The following is a 16,676-nucleotide window of genomic DNA, read 5'->3' on the forward strand; positions in this document are numbered from 1 at the left end:
TTAGCAGTATTTAATGTTATTTTACAATATACCTACAGCTGTGTTCAGAAGGTAAATTTCACTTACACTGTGTTACTCCTGTGAAGTGCATGTTGGCCACATGTTGACTACCAATTTAATCCACTCTATCTGTTCAAATACAGTAAAGTAAACTGGTTTGTCAGTAACTGGCTTAATGTGAAGCTTCTAGTAAAATAAACTGTTCATTCTCAGGAAATTTATTAGTTTCCACTGGCACTGGACAATCTGTGTTCAAAGTTAAAGAAAGTTCAACTGTACTACCTCAGAGCAATCAGCAAGTTGCTATTTTTGCAGAGAAGCTGAATGTTACATATATTACAGCTATTTCAGCATTTTAATATGTCTATATGAAGGTTTTTACACATTTCATAAGTGGCTAATGGACGCATAGCATGTGTAATAGAAATGTTCACAGCATTCCTTCTATTTGGTCCAATCACGACAGACCTATACTATGATGAAAAGCCTGCTTACATATAATGCAAGTTTTACCGTCAATATATGCTTAAGATTGTGTATACAGCACTTATTAGCTACTTTGTAGGAGCCTTGGCAGACATTTGTAGTTCCATCTGTAATCGGGTGGCACCTGTTCAGAGCTTTTGCAGTTTAATTTTAAGCTACTTATCATAGCCAAAACCTTCCACAGTGAATGAGGAGACATCAGTGTGAACATTGTAATTTTTTTTTTTATTCATTTAGGTAAGAACAAGAACAAGAGACATACAAAGACAGACAAACAGAAATAAAAGTTTTAGTGCTTCTGCACTTTCATAATCAGCTCATCACACAGCTTGGTGACATCTTCCACCTCCTTTACCTAAGAGAGGAAATAAAGGGAAAATGTCAAATGCATACATCAAATTAGTGACACAATAATAAACATTTCCCCCACTTACTGTTTGATTAGCAATAAATAAAAAGCATTAGTTTCTTCAATTGCATTTGAACTGCTTTTCTTTACGTTTCGTGAATTTTCTGACATTTTTGTCCATGTTGCATGAACCACAGCTTTAAATGCATTAATTGTGAAATTGTGTGAGCATGTGTACCTTTTGCTCCAGGTTCTTCTCTAGTGATTGCACTTTGAGCTGCTCCCGCCTCAGCTGAACCTGAAGTGCAGAAATCTCTGTGCCAAGTTTGGAACGCACATCTGCAATCTCTTTATTTGCCCTGCAAACACAAATCAACAGGTATTACTGACATACACAAACAAAACAGACAGTCATATGTGCAACATACTGCTGCTTTAACAGAAGGGAAAAAAAAAAACCCGCAAATGCCAAATTATATAAGACAAGTAGGTCATTACTTTTACCCTTGCATCAAATGTGGATGTGATTCCTTGTCTGTTTGCACAAACAGTTCTAGCCAAATGCCACGTCATTAGCATTTCCACACTGTGCTGTCCACTGTGGATGGTACTGTCTTATTGATATATTTCCAGAACACACACTTTGGCACAATGTGAATTATTGGCACAAATACGATGACCAGGGTTTTACATCACTTAACTTGTTATGGTACAGGTCTCCAAACCCATTTCCTTTATGGCCAATCTACTAAATACTTCCATCCCATGGTAACTGGTATGTCTATATATGCTACATGGGTCTAATGCAGAGGTATTCCAACTATGGGGAGTAGGGGCACAGATGAAAAAAAATAAAATAAATGCAATGAAGTCAAAACTTAGGTTTTTTTTTTTTTTTTACAATTAATTTTAAGTAATGTCATTTTATTTTTCAATTGTCAAAATTAGTGTCACATCAACTTGCAACAAGAACAAGATACTGCCAAGTGGACCTCTGGATGAAAACAATTGATACCTCTGGTCTAAGGGGTAAAAATTTAGAAAAATAAGGAAAAGAAATGGTGTAGTAGGCTTACTGCTCAATCTTTTCCTCTGCATGGGTTTTCAGCATTTGGTAGCGCTGCTCCTCCTTCTGCAGCCTAGCCAGATAGCTCTGTGCACACTGTTTCAGAGTCTCTTCATTCTAGACACACCAAGGGAAGAGAAAAACAGGCTTAAAATCCTCCCACAAACTCAAGTAAAAACTAGTAACTAACCAAACACCCCAAACAAATTCCTGGCAAATTTTTATTACTTCAACAGATGTTATTGTGACAAAGAACAAATGAGCTCTAATGATTGACTAATTTACACATAGACCGCACCTTCTTAAAGCCATCGATGACCTCCTTGCGTCGGTCCAGGCGCTTGACTACATCTGAGAAGGAGCGCTCCATATCGTTCAAGTCTTTAGCCAGCTGTTGTTTCTCCTGAAAGACTTTACTCAGCTCTGCCTGCACCAGCTCTTCCTTCTGCTTGTGTTCCGCTGCACATAAATCAAAATAAATTCACACTGGGTGTCGGATCTGACACGGGTATGAATTATACCAAGCTACAAAAAGGTACAGAAACATACCTGTGATCTGAGCAATAATGGTCTCAAACTCTGACACAATCAATCTGGAGGGAAAAGACACAATTAGTGTTATATAAGTAGCAGATTTTTACTCTTTAAAAACAAGCCTTTCACTTCAATACAATGTGCAAATCGTACCCCATGAACAAAATGCTAAAAGATGGCAATATGAGCAAACTTACACCATGTGTTCGTTATCCATAGTCATTTTTGCAATCTGAGCCTTAAGTTCTTCCTCCTTCTCTTCAGCCTGGAAGAAGAACACCATTAAAAATCCAGTCACTTGTTATAAATTAAAACTGTCCGTTAGAACTGACAATGCATAATTACTTGTAAAATGTAGAAACTGATATACCTTAAAATCAGGAATAAACCCTATTTCTGTGAATTACCAACCAATTAAAATCAATAAAACTGCTGATACTGTAACCCTTACCATTTCCTGTGCTTTTTTGCATAAACGTGAAAATGTTTAGTTTTTTTTTCTTGGGTTCAATCAGACATTTAAGAAGTCTACAGCATTACTAAAACTGTAGAGTGCGTGTCTAGCGGAGGTAGAAAGAACATCTCCATGTAAAATGCACACAAGCCTACACAGCAGGCAATATAGTTGGCAAGTCATGTTAATTTCTTGTACAATACATCACTAACACTTTTTGCGACATGCCTATTGGAATACATAGCAAACAAATCTCTGCATTTTCAAGAACTTTATTTGCACCCACCTGTTTGCGTGCCCTTTCCATGGCAGCATCCATATCTTTCTGGCTATACTTCAGCACATCCACAATCACACCCTCACTCTTTTGTGGCTGTTTAAGGGTAGGCACCAGCAGGTCCAGCACAGTGGGATCCTGAACCACAGGGGCTTCAACCTGCACACAAAACAGCCCAAGATCACACTTTTTATAAGGGAAATAAAAATCTTGACCCTTAAACAGCATTCAGAACTTGAGCATGTACGGAAATCACTTGATTTGTATTTTTAGGTCAGGAAAAAGAATATTTGAAACATTTGGACACCCAGCAAGCTTAAATTTAAATACAGGTACTGCAATATAATACATATATGTTTTTTTATGGAAAAATAACTGTATTACAAGCCTCACCACAAGTGGTGGGAAATCCTCCAGTAGCTTTGGGCTTTCCTGCTGAGATTTCTGCTTCACCTCAGATTTTGCAGCTTCCATCATCCTGCAGCAAAGAGTACAAGAGTTAGACAATATGAACCACAAAACCAAATCAGTGACTGCTCAAACACAGTAAACATATCAGTTTTATACCGACATAATTAGCAAACAGATGTTCTAGCACATGTGACTCACCGGATGGCGAGGGAAGGCCGTGGAAGGCAGAATCCAGAATTTGTGCTGTCTGCTGATGCTGTTTTCTTAGGACTTTCCTTCACCAGAGGGTCAAACTTCAAATACAGTGACTGCTTACGCAGGGCAGACTCCTTAAACTACAGACACATACACATCAGAAACGCTCTAACAGGAAAACAGAAACTAAACAAGAATTAAATAAGAGCTACTTACAGTGCTCGATCCAAACTGTTCCAGATAATCGATCTGTTCATCAAAATCATTAGGCAGGACTACAGGGAACAGGAAAAATAAATAAATAAAAGAATGTAACATAACATGTTTGAGCACTTTTGGGTAAAATATTAATTCAGATATTTGGATTTTAAGATGGATTAGGAACAAGAGCTTGGCAACAAATGTGCAAGACTGAAGAAAGTAAACTACAACAGCCCGAGGGAGGTAGTGTGAAATCTGGACCACAGTTCGGATGGGGCAGATATTGTAAACTCTATTGTGAGCACACATGCCCAGAGCAGTGTGGGGCCAATGTGGGACACAAGGGGACCTTTGAACAAGGATTTTATCCATCAGTGGCAGATTTAGAACTAACAACCCTGTCAACAACCTGGGGCTCTCAACCATCTATGGAGTGAGGTATAGCTGCTGGTGGTGGCCAGAGGTGGATTAGTAACTCTTGACAACTGAAAACTTACACATAGAGCCGGGCACAAACTCCTCTTCAGCTGCAGCAGAACCAAACTCCGCACTCTGCTTTAGTGGGCAGGGCTCAGGAGTCTGCTTTCTCACTACAGGCTCTGGCGTGACTGGGATGCAGGGTTCCTTGCTCTGTGGGACAATGGGCAACTCTGTCTCAATGTTTGTCTATAAAATAAAGAGACAAAAGCACTTAATTCTACAACAATTTATAATGAGTGGGCAAAGCAATGGAGGTGCAGGATATCGAAATATTATTAAATACCTGAGTCTTAGTCAAAGACAGCTCAACATCTGCACTTTCTTCAACACTGTTGCATGGAGAACTGTTTAAATACAATAAGAAAAAAATGCAATTAAAAATCCACTGCATTGATAAAGCACAATCAACCCAGTTGCTATGCAACACAAATTAGCATACAAATTGTGTGCGTTTTCGTACAGGACAAACCATTCAAACATGCGGATGCGCTCTCCGCAGATTAAAAAAATAAAATCAGTGTCTGTCTGGCTTAAAATAATTAGATACAGCTATCAAATGAATATAACCTAAAGAATTCTAAAAGATCAAAACAAAATAGTGAATCCTCAAAGCAGTAGCTTAAAGACAAAATATAAAGCTTTACCAGCGCTATGAGACGCAACACCTACAGAAGGAAGGAGCAGCGGCAGCGTGACTGTTCTAGTGAAAAAATTAAAATGTAAAATTACATATAGGGCTGTGTACCACATAAAATCGGTCCAAGATCCTCACCAAAAATAGAAAACCATGATAGAAACTCAACCCTAATGCCAGTACATTTTATCGTAGCCTACTTTATATATATTTGCATGAATAATTGCCTGTATAACCACCTGTACTCAGTACACAGTGCAGTGATCATCCTTGGACCACATTTTAAAGCAGTGGTTCAATTTCATTATGCTAATGAATGTATACAGATCTTGAACTAATGAACATCCTTCAAGTTATTTTACTAAACAAATAAAATTAAGGAAAATTAAGAATTCTGACCTTTTTGACACATCATGCTTTTCCCCTTGTTGGTTGTCTGACTGTAATTGTATCGTAGTCTGTAATGGTGCAGCTTGTGCTTCCTCTTTCATCACTGAAATGCTCTGATCACCACGAGGAGGAGAGTTAGCCATCGAAGCTTTCGCACCAAATGGATTGAAGTTAGGGTCATCAAATTTGTCAAAGTCAAAGTTGTAAGAGCCTTTCGCCACAGGGATATCAACAGGTGCAATCTCGACAGTTGTGTCAAGAAACTGCGGTTTGGGTTCTGGGGATTTTTTCTCATCTGGAACTGAGGAAGTTTTTTTAGGGGCAGGTTTGGCACCTGGTGGCCTCTTCATGCCCAGGCGCTTGGGGGGCGGCTTGCGTTTGACTTCAGCACAGTCATCAAAGTTAAACTCCAATAACATTTTGTTGTCTTTAGGAGGCAATTCGGATGGTGTAGTGCTTTCGGTTGTAACTGCAGATGGTACAGGGGCCACAGGCTTTAGCTCTGGTTGGGGAGGCATCTCTGAAACATTGCCCACATTAAACTCGAGCAACACCGCACTGGCTTTAGGAGGCAATTCAGATGTTAAAGTGCTTTCTGTAATAACCTCTGGCTTCACCTCTGGTTGGCTAGGCATCTCGGAAACGTTGTCCACATTAAACTCCAGTAACAATGAGCCAGCTTTAGGAGGCAACTCAGAAGCTGGAGTGCTTTCGATAACTGCAGGCTTCACCTCTGGTTGGGGAGGCATCTCTGGAACAGCCTTGATATTTTCTGGTACAGCCTCAGTATTCTCTAGTACAGCCTCACTAAGTTCTTTCTTAGGTTCCACCATTTCTGAAGGCAGAGAATTGCTGACTGGTGCTTTTCTGCCAAGAGGAGGGGAGTTCTGAAGCTTTGAACCACCAGTCTGAAAAGGATTGACTGAATCAAGATTATCAAAATCAAAGCTATAAGCAACTTTCGGTGGCAAGGGAGATTTCTCAGCCTCTGAAGGTTCCTCTCCAACAGGAACACTCTCTATGACAGAAACTGGTTCAGGAACCTTCAGATCCTCAACATCATTACTGCTTTGATCCAAGACTGGTGTTTCTAAACATCTCTGGCCAATAATCACCGTAGTGTCTGTTGAGGGTATATCTGAAGATATATCTGCAAGAGCATTTTCTACTGACTGGTTCAGAAGAACAGTCTCATCCAAGGCCATATCTATGAGAGCTTGCTTTTCTTCAACTTTCTCCACCTCTTCAAAAGCAGATGAGGCAATAGAAACCTCATCCGGTTGTTCTGGAACAGGTGGAACCATAGTCTCTGATAGAGCAGGTTTGCATGGTGACAGGATCATTTTAGCTGAGCCCTGAAAAGGATTCATCCACTCTAGATTATCAAAATCAATTGTGTAGCCTCCTTTGCTTTGAATAGGCATTTCATCATCAGGGTAGGGAGCTTCAGTTGTGCTTGGGACATCAGCTGGTGCAGTAGGAGCATGTTGCAGAGCAGGTGTCCTGGAAAATTAGATTATGAACACTCAGGTTGTTTACATTTATAAATATTTATGAATTTGTGCCAAACACAGTCATGTCTACCAACATTAAATGCAGCTAGAGCTTTCTTTTTAGCTAGAAAAGAACATGTTGATACTCACTCAGTAGAAGTCAGCGAGAGAGACTCTAGGAGAGCTGTGCAATCATCCAAAGAGGCCATCTTGCCAACACGGCTAGGAGACATAATTTTCTTAGTCACCGGGTCTCTGCGTGGAGTTTGGAAACAAACCTGGAGAACAAACAGTAACGAAAACTTAAGGGGATAAAGTGAGCAGAAATTTAAATTTAAGCAAGAAATATCCACATATTACAGCCACATTCAACACAGTCAGTGTACGGAATTCAACAACCCTGAATGTGTTACAAAATGACGTGGATTACAGAGAACAATGAGTTTATTCATAAAGTAAGCAGTTCATTAAGAAGAACTATGCCTTTTGTAGCAACATGGCAAAAATAAAAAAATAAAATGTACATTTTACAAACTACAAATAAACACTTCCAAAAACTGTACATCAGTTAAAACTCCTAACTTCCTTTGGAATCAATTGACTGTCTATCTAGCCCTATCCAAGTTAGCACATATACAAACACAATCATTTAAAGTCTCTACCTTCACTCCTTTGGGCACGTTTTTGTTGAGGTTTTCAGCCTGAGATTGTCTCAGTATGGAAGGCCTGCCGGTGGGCTGATCCAAAGCGAAAATATCAGCAGAAGTTTCAGGTGCAATGTGCTTCCTAACAGGGCAAACTCCCTGATTCTCATCATTCACCACCACTGAACTCATACTAGAGAGAGAAAGAGAGAGAGAAAAACACACTGAAGAGTATGAGTGACGACATCATAAAACGAGCCACTCCCAGTGGGCACTCTGTGTACAGTACCCAGCTGGGTTTACTGATAAGCCAGAAGGACTTGTGCTTTAAATAAACAGAAAATTTAAGTAGTTTGTTGATGAAAACTGATATTTTAAATTAAATGTTTTGATATCCACTTTTAACTGTTTGCAGTTTATATGCATGCACAAATCATACTGTTACTATTTCACACAATTAGAGTCTTGGTAAATAACTGTTAACCAAAAACGACAAACTAATAGATTTTTAGTTTTATTTACTAAAATTATTCTGGAATCTTATTTGGGTGCATAACTACATTCTCAAAATAAATCTTATACTGTAATACTGTAGACCACATTCAGCAACAGACAGCAATGTTGGTCATGTCATCACAGCTGATCCAGAGCCAATCTCATACCTATTCAAAGCTTCATTAGAAAGACTGTGGATACTTTCAGACATACAGTGCTGGTTGGTCATGTCGGTGAAAGCCTGAATTTCCAGGCTAGCTGCAGAAAGCATACAAAGTGAAGAGCCATTGTGCAGAATTAGGTCAGGGGTGGTTTAGTTCGGTCAGCTGATGTGTGGCAGTGAAAGGTTGTTACTGTAAAATCCCAACTGTGCTCCAAATGTTAAGTAAAACTTATGTGAAAAGGTGTCCAACTGAGAAAGCCCATCGGTGAAAGTGAATCATACCTTCAAGAGAAAGGCAGAAACTGGAGGAAAATAACTTGACATTTCAAAATTACTGAATCAGTTGGCAGTTACACTTAGTATTTCCTGGCACACTGCTTTTTATATTTTACACAGTATTGAGGATAAACAGGTTATAAACCCTGTCCCTTGATGGCATGACTTCACATGACTAAGAATATGGAGTTATAATTACCATTTATGGCCATGTCTCTCTCCAGAACCCAGGAAACTCTATTTAAAATGAACAATGCACCATCAGCTTTACCAAGCCAGACTTCAAGAAAATTACCGATGTTCTACAGTATTTATTTCAGTAGGATTTTATAGGTCAAATGAAGCACCTCAACATCAAAAACAACATTCTGTGGGTAATAGAAAATTTATTCGTTACAAATAAACGATTATACAAGTTGCTTGAGTTGCTCAGTTGGCACAGTGTTTCAGTTCTCCTCCATGCTACTTCCATGTTTTAGATTGGACAGGGTGTGGTCACGTGATTATACATGTGGTTGTAAGTTCAGTACATGTACACATTGCTTTTTTTAAAACGAAATCAATATTTGAATCAATAAAATGCATTATATTAACTGCGCAGACCTAGTTTACACTCCAAACAAGTGTTCTACATTGTCACCCTTGTAGTTAAAATGGTCACTTTGTTTTAAATGTAATACAAACTCATAGCAAGACATTAAAATAAGCTCTGTTGAGTTTTTATAGGTTAAATAAGTTAAGTTAAAACAATGATAAATAAATTATAACCACACACACCAATGCACGTTTTAAAAGTACGTTACTTTTAGGACACTCTGTAATTACACATACTCACACTTAACGTTAACTCTTACTGACTGTCATTTTAAACAGTAGAAGACAAACAGTAGTTAGTGTTTTAATGGGGGAGCCAGACATTTCCAGAACTTAGTCAAAGGAGATGCATGTGTAACGTTACACAAGCTAGCTAGCTAGCTAACTAACCTAACGCACTTGATAAATACTCCATAAATAATTTAAATACGATTCAAAAAGTACTACATACCTTAAACATTGAAATACTTTAACTTGGTTAACCTGCCGTTAACTAGTTAACCAAACTAGCTAGTAAACTAAGCCAAACTATCTAGTCTGGTAAGCTTAGCTAACGTTAGCTAGCTATGAAACGTCAGTTAAATTAGTGTTTGAACTGAATACCAAAACATTGTAAAATGTGTAAACTAGATAGCTGAGTTAAAAGTATAAGTTAAGAGAGAGAAATTACCTAGCTGGCCACTTAACTATTTATTAAAATACCAGATAACGACTCGCTGTCAGAAACTAGCTTTAAAAGTATTATTTCACACTTTAAGTTACTCGACACTGCTCATAAAGATTTGTCCTCATACTTACATGTCTCCGTACAGACAGTCAGCAGCAGAAGAAGCAGAAATAAAGATTAAAACGTGTTTATCCTGAAGAGACGGGCTGCGGCTCCCTCTCCGCTGTGAGTATCTTAACTGAGCCGCTGCACTGGTTTAACAGAATACCCGTTTACCGTTACATTTCAAATTTAAACGCCTTTGCCTCCACCAATCACATTCCTACCGCGACGCCAAGAAGGCGGGCTGTAATATGAATCTACCAATGCCATGTCAAACTGCGCGCAACTCTGATTGGCTGGTGCAGAAACAGACCTGGCGAATGAGCCAATAGTAAACACATTCAATCATAAACAGGCCCACATGTTACCTTATTCAACCCGTTGTAATCATTACTGTAAAAGCAGCGCCAGCAGAGAATCTCTGGAGAGCAAAATCTTGGTGATATTTAAAAAAAAAGCTCAATATTTTTTACGACTTAGATTTCCAGTTCTTACACCACAAACCACAAAAAACAGCACAATTCAAAGTGACCTGCAAGTTATTGTTTCTACGGAGCACCTGAAGGGACATGGTTTATTTTTTAACATGAAAAAGTGGTGAGCACCACATACTAAGTGGTGAGCAGCAGATAGTAAATGGTGAGCACCAGATAGTAAGTGGTGAGCACCACATAATCACTTGTCTGTACCTGACTGCGACATTGTGCTGTGCACATGCTCTGCAATCCTCCATCCAATTATCTAAATCCTATTTGCCTAGCTGCCACACTGTATGTGTATGTGTCCAAAAGCTTTTTCTACAAAATGATGCCTTCTAACTTGTGCACGTCTTATAAGAGTTAGCTGGCTATCGTTAGCTCTGGGCTTAACGCTACCTTTAGCCACCTAACTAAAATATTCCCCACTGAAATAAAGTAGTTAACATTAGCTAACATAGCTAACTGGCTAGCTAACAACGTTATTACACTGTGGAAAATATGACAGATTAAACTATAGCTATAGCCAATTAGTATCTGGTGCTCATCACTTGTGTGTGTATGTGGTGGAGAAAAAATACTTTTTGAATAAATAAGAAATAAATAAGTATAAGTTCCGACCCTGCAATGTGATTGGCTGAGAGGAGTTTTATGAGCAACATTATTAGGCGATAACGCACTGTAACCGAAGCTTTCCATGTATTACTCCGCCAAATACAGGTAACATAGCAACGATGCAGCTCTTACCAGCCAAAAATGGACATTAATCTATACATATTTCTCTCTTAAAAACGTTTATTTGTTTATAACTAAACCGATCACATTTTCTCATCCTGTTTAACTCAAAATTGTTCAATAATCAGCAGTAATGGAACTGTGGTATAATCGCAATAATACACTCAAGGTTCGTGCTATAACGTGTCATATTGGCACTGCTGTTCTGAGGACCGCATCCCAGCAGTGCCAATATGACACCTTGTACCACTCCCTCTCGTGTAATATTGCTTAAATAATGCATCTTAATACATATTTTTTGCAAAATACACCATTCTACTTTCCAAAATTAAATGAATATACTGGCAAAGTATTTATAGACTATTTAACTACATTAAACTGGAGTTTTTAGCCATTTAGCTCCATTCCCCGTTATTCATTTTGCACTCACTCGAGGGCTCCCTCTAGCGGTGTGCGGTCAGTCTGATATAAAAGGGGAGATATGAAGTGAGTAGGCTCTGATTTGACCTGTTTGTGAAAGCACTACTAGCACTTCTACTCAAGAAGTAAATATAAACACTGATCAATAACAGTTTTACCCATAGACTGTATATAAAGATGGACGCCGTGTCGCCGTTCCCATTCATTCAATTAAAATGAAGCCAAAATCTTCCGCCATTTTGGCGATTCAGAGACCAGAGTCTGCGCAGTACAGACCAGAGGAGGGAGAAAGGCTGTGGAGAGACCGCCTACTCATTTGAATAACCCCGCCCCTGAGGGCTGCCTCGCGGTCACAGACTGCAGAGCGGGGTGGAGCGGAGCTGACGGTCTGTTATTGGTCCCGCCCATAAGCAGCCCTTTTACCATAACCACAACTTTTTTTGAATAGAGCCGAATAAAGTTTTAAAAACCGAATTCTGTGGGGATATAAAAATTTGACAATATAAGCAGAGGTTACATTAGCTGTTGCATTTAAATAATGGATGTAGAATTACAGTATATTAGAAAAAAACGTGATTGAAAGTTGTCTGTTTTGCCATTGAAACCTATGGGGATGGGTGGAGTTACACAGCTTTCTGCAGCCGAACAGCAGGGGGCGCCCGACCTGTGGTGGCTTCACTTTTAAGAGACGATGCTCTGTCCAGCTATACACAGTCTATGGTTTTACCCACCAAAATGTAATACACTTCTGCTTAAACACCCCAGTTTCAAAGGTAGGTCAAAATTCACAATATAGTCTATTTAGGCTAAAGATTTATGTTAGAAAAATTTGTTACAGTAAACATAACTTAAATATTGACGATAATATTGACTGCATCACCCATATATATTATGCACAGAAATATTTTTGATTTATTTTCCTTTAACAAGGTTTATTAAAATTAAGGTGGGACTGTTTATTACTTCAAAGGAACATATTTCAACTATTAATGAAAAAAGATGGTTTTAGGGTTTAGTGCCTCTTTAAGTACAAATACTTTGCCACCTGTCCTTGTTAAAATTAAATAAAAAAAATGAATATTTAAAACATGTGTTTTTATATTAACATTACTGTTATTGTCACAACAACCTGTGGTTCTGTAAGAATGGTTTCAGAGGTACTACTCTGTCATATCATAACTAGAGCTGCAGTGATTATAAATAATAAGTAATTTGTAACCGCAATAATGGGTGTGGTAGTGGGGGTAAAAGTGGGCCTGACTACCCAGGGCCCGAGTAGGGAGAGGGGTCCATGAAAATCCAGATTTTTATTTTCGCTCACATTCCTTTTGTACTGGCATGGATAGGAGCCCACTGACACTGAGAGTGTACAAGGCCCAGAATTTGCTGCTATGCCCTGACCGCAACACACAAAGTGCTTGCGACAGAAACACAAGGGGGGAGGTAGTTTAAACTGTGGTCTGTGTCTCCAAATGCACCCTATATCACAAAACACATTCAAACAGCTTCTGTGCTTTACAGCTGTTTCTTTTACTTAAAAGTGATGGACGGCATGGCAGAAATAATTAATACAATCTATTTGACTCACTGAATAATAATAATCACATAATTTGACTACTAAACAGCTTAGTTACAGGCCTATTCATAACCATGAAGCTAGCAACTGTAAAAGGTCATTGATGGTAACAAAACTAACAGAAAAAGCCCATGCCATGCGTGAGAAAGAAAGAGGTTTTTGGTAAAGTGAATAATTAATTTATATAATATTCATATGCTTTTTTCATTCAGATCATATAGTTTGGCAAATATCATGTATTGTACTGTAAACTGGGATTAATGTTATGAAATTCATTACCTACTGTAGGTTTTGTTTCTTGAAAAAACAATTACTGTAATTACGCAAAGGTCATGCCATATCATATCATACGCAATAATACTGCAAACTATTTTGACACAATAAAAGTCTACATATCGTTATAATAGTGATATTCGTGAAAGTCTATTTTGTATTTGTTTTTGCTGTTTACTTTAGTTACAGTTTATATTCATGTACAAAATGCACTGTTCTTTATTTTGTGTTAGATTTTTGTTGTTACTGTAAGTTACTGTTTAAAAAACAAGCCTTTTCTGTGTATGAAACTCCTATATTTATATTATAGTAAACTTTATTTATTTTGATGATTTAGAATATTTCTGAAATGTTTTTTCTTACTAAAATGTTTCGTCAAATAACCAAAAATATCGCTATCACAAAAATACCCTGAAATATTTCCCACCCCTAATGATCACATAAGTGAAATTTAAATGTATTTTCTAAAACTAACATTCAAACATTTTCAGTCAGTGTGGCCAAAATACACCATAATACAGAAAAAACACACAAGTAAATCCTTTGGAATTACCTGAATTTCTGCACACCGCCAACTGGCAAATAAATATAAACTACTTTAATGCTATACATGTTCAAGTCTTTATTTTAAAGTGTAACAGAAACACAGAAATATTACATTTGACTGTAAATCGTAACTTTTTTCTTTTTTTCTTTGATATCAAGACCCACACTTTTCTTCCTAATGTGTTACTTATTTGTATATTTTTATTTTTGCAATTATAAACTTAATTAGCATACATTAATTGTAACATTTGTATTGGATATGTATACACATAAATTGTTACATACACGTTTATACATATGAGATAATACATTTATGTTTTATGTTTATAATTGTATATTTAACTAATAAGTGTTATGTGATTTCTTGAGCAATAGAGGGCAGCAAAACAACAAAAACGCAACAAAGACACACACACACACAAACACACACACACAGAAATAGAGAGAGAGAAAGTTATGTAACTGTGTTTGTGTTAAGGACAGTGTTAGTGGAAGGCACGCCCTCACTCTACTGACCCACATTATGTCTAGTGCAACAGTCTCTGTCTCTCTCTCTCTCTCTCTCTCTCTCTCTCACACACACACACACACTAACCTAATTACTGCAAATCTAGAGAGCAAAGTGTATTGTCCTTGACTGCAGGAGTCAGAAAATATAAATAGTCTCCTTCCCTTTCAGTCTCGCACCAAGTCTTATCCACACAGGGCTGTTATGACTGCAGTGTGGTTTTCACCTTATACCACTCTACAACAACAAGATCAATGCATAAAGGTTTCTTTGCATGACTAATAAAATACTTCAAAAAGGATTCACTAGAATTATAGTCAGTGTGTTTTCATAAGGATTTAAAAAACTCTTTAAAGTTAAAGGTTTCAACAACCTAATATTAATTAAATAAAAAAATATAACATAAAATAAGTGTTTGCTTTTTGATCTGATACTGACCTTTTTCTGCAGAAGTCTAGGCTGCCAAAGCTGACCCTAATTTCATTCGTTGTTTACAGGAGAAGGACAAAAAACAACTTTCAAAATTAAGTTTCAGTAAAAAATAATGTAAAAGAAAATCAGTTTTCTATATGCAGTTTTCTTACTTTATGTGAATTTGTCTTTATAAATCTTTGAATTGGTGCCATTTAAAGGACTTTAAAGATTTTAAACGAATGAAAACCTCAAAATACATTTTAAAGTCATGTTTAATAGAGCTAAGTGTATTTGCATTGTGATGTAACACAAAATAAAAAAACATTATTTTTTAAAAATGTGTCCTCCAGCAGTATGTCCCCACTGACCATTATTACACTTTCAATGAACAAGAAATAAAAAAACGGCAATTTATGGCAATTGTGTGCTGCGAATCTAACCATAAGAAAACATGAATTTTATATGAAAGTTAAATTTCAGCACGTCAGATTTTTTATTTGGAAAAGTAGAATTATGTATTTTCCTTACAAAAACGAAAGATTTTTTTTTCTACAGTAAGCAGGTTTATGCAGTAAGGATGCTGTATTAATGCTACTTTGAACAGTAGATAAGCTGATGCTTGAGATAAAGTCAAAGTACTAAGTTTAAAAGTTTATAACTGGAGTTTAAAAGCTTAAAAAATATGTTTGCGGTGCTGAAACATTTTATATTGTTCTGTGTTGAGGAAATTCGTAATAAAAACGATCAGAATAAGAAGTATTAAACATTTATAAACTCAGATTTAAATTAACTGCTTCATGTTAACCCACTCATTTTGGACTCACTCGGGAACGCCCTCTGGTGGTCTAACAAACCCGGAAGATGTGCCTGGAAGAAGTGGGTGATCTCCTCTCAAATGCTCAAAATCTCAGTGCGTGTGTGTTACAGATTTCCGCCACCTGAAGAAAAAAAAACGTCCTCAACTAATTATGAGATAGAAAAGTCATAATTATGGGATAGTAAGTCATAATTATGAGATAGTAAGTCATAATTATGAGATAGTAAGTCATAATTATGAGATAGTAAGTCATAATTATGAGATACTAAGTCATAATTATGAGATAGTAAGTCATAATTATGAGATACTAAGTCATAATTATGAGATAGTAAGTCATATTTATGAGATAAAAGTCATAATTATGAGATACTAAGTCATAATTATTAGATAGAAAGTCATAATTATGAGATACTAAGTCATAATTATGAGATAGAAAGTCATAATTATGAGATAGAAAGTCATAATTATGAGATGACTTTTTATCTCATAAATATGACTTACTATCTCATAATTATGACTTACTATCTCATAATTATGACTTTTCTATCTCATAATTATGACTTAGTTGAGGACGTTTTTTTTTCTTCAGGTGGTGGAAATGGGCTTCCATTAAAAAAATGACATGCGTAGTACAATTCTTTTAATTAAACTGACACAGAGGGTATAATCTCTTCTTAAGTCTCAACACTCTAAACACATTTTTGCCTTTAAAAACATCTTGGAGTTTAAAATGGCAACTTATACATAAACTGAACAGGATTCTCTGCTTAAAACACAACAATCTGAAAAATTCACACGTTTCCCTATCAAATACTGATATTCAAAATCACACAACCTGAGTTAATTAACAAATATATTTGCCACCTGGCCAAACACCTTCTTGGTTAATTGTTACCTCTTCAATCAAAAATGAAGTGCTATGTATATATTTTTGCTCTATTTTTGTGTAATTTTCTTTTTTATATTATTGTTTGATCATGTTTTTGTTCAATCAAATGTA

The 16,676-nt window shown here is 36.9% G+C and overlaps 1 protein-coding gene across 2 annotated transcripts; it reads right to left on the bottom strand.

The window, feature by feature from the left end:
- Positions 1–692: 692 nt before the first annotated feature.
- On the bottom strand, positions 693–10,088 carry tacc3 (transforming, acidic coiled-coil containing protein 3). Of its 2 annotated transcripts, XM_007247562.4 has the most exons (17): positions 9,941–10,077; positions 8,748–8,785; positions 7,633–7,807; positions 7,121–7,248; positions 5,487–6,980; positions 4,737–4,797; positions 4,471–4,639; positions 3,989–4,047; positions 3,776–3,912; positions 3,560–3,644; positions 3,176–3,325; positions 2,633–2,700; positions 2,451–2,494; positions 2,200–2,360; positions 1,912–2,018; positions 1,074–1,194; positions 693–841 (listed from the first exon to the last, which is right to left on the bottom strand). In XM_007247562.4, exons 3-17 carry the CDS (start codon positions 7,804–7,806, stop codon positions 776–778), a joined length of 3,024 nt encoding a protein of 1,007 aa, XP_007247624.3. In that variant the 5' UTR covers position 7,807; positions 8,748–8,785; positions 9,941–10,077; the 3' UTR covers positions 693–775. The 2 variants fall into 2 exon arrangements, with proteins under 2 accessions (XP_007247624.3, XP_007247623.3); XM_007247561.4 differs by lacking the exon at positions 8,748–8,785 and having other exon boundaries at positions 9,941–10,088.
- Between the last annotated feature and the right edge of the window lie 6,588 nt (positions 10,089–16,676).

This window comes from Astyanax mexicanus, chromosome 7 (assembly GCF_023375975.1).
Source record: "Astyanax mexicanus isolate ESR-SI-001 chromosome 7, AstMex3_surface, whole genome shotgun sequence".
NCBI classification, from domain to species: Eukaryota; Metazoa; Chordata; class Actinopteri; order Characiformes; family Acestrorhamphidae; genus Astyanax; species Astyanax mexicanus.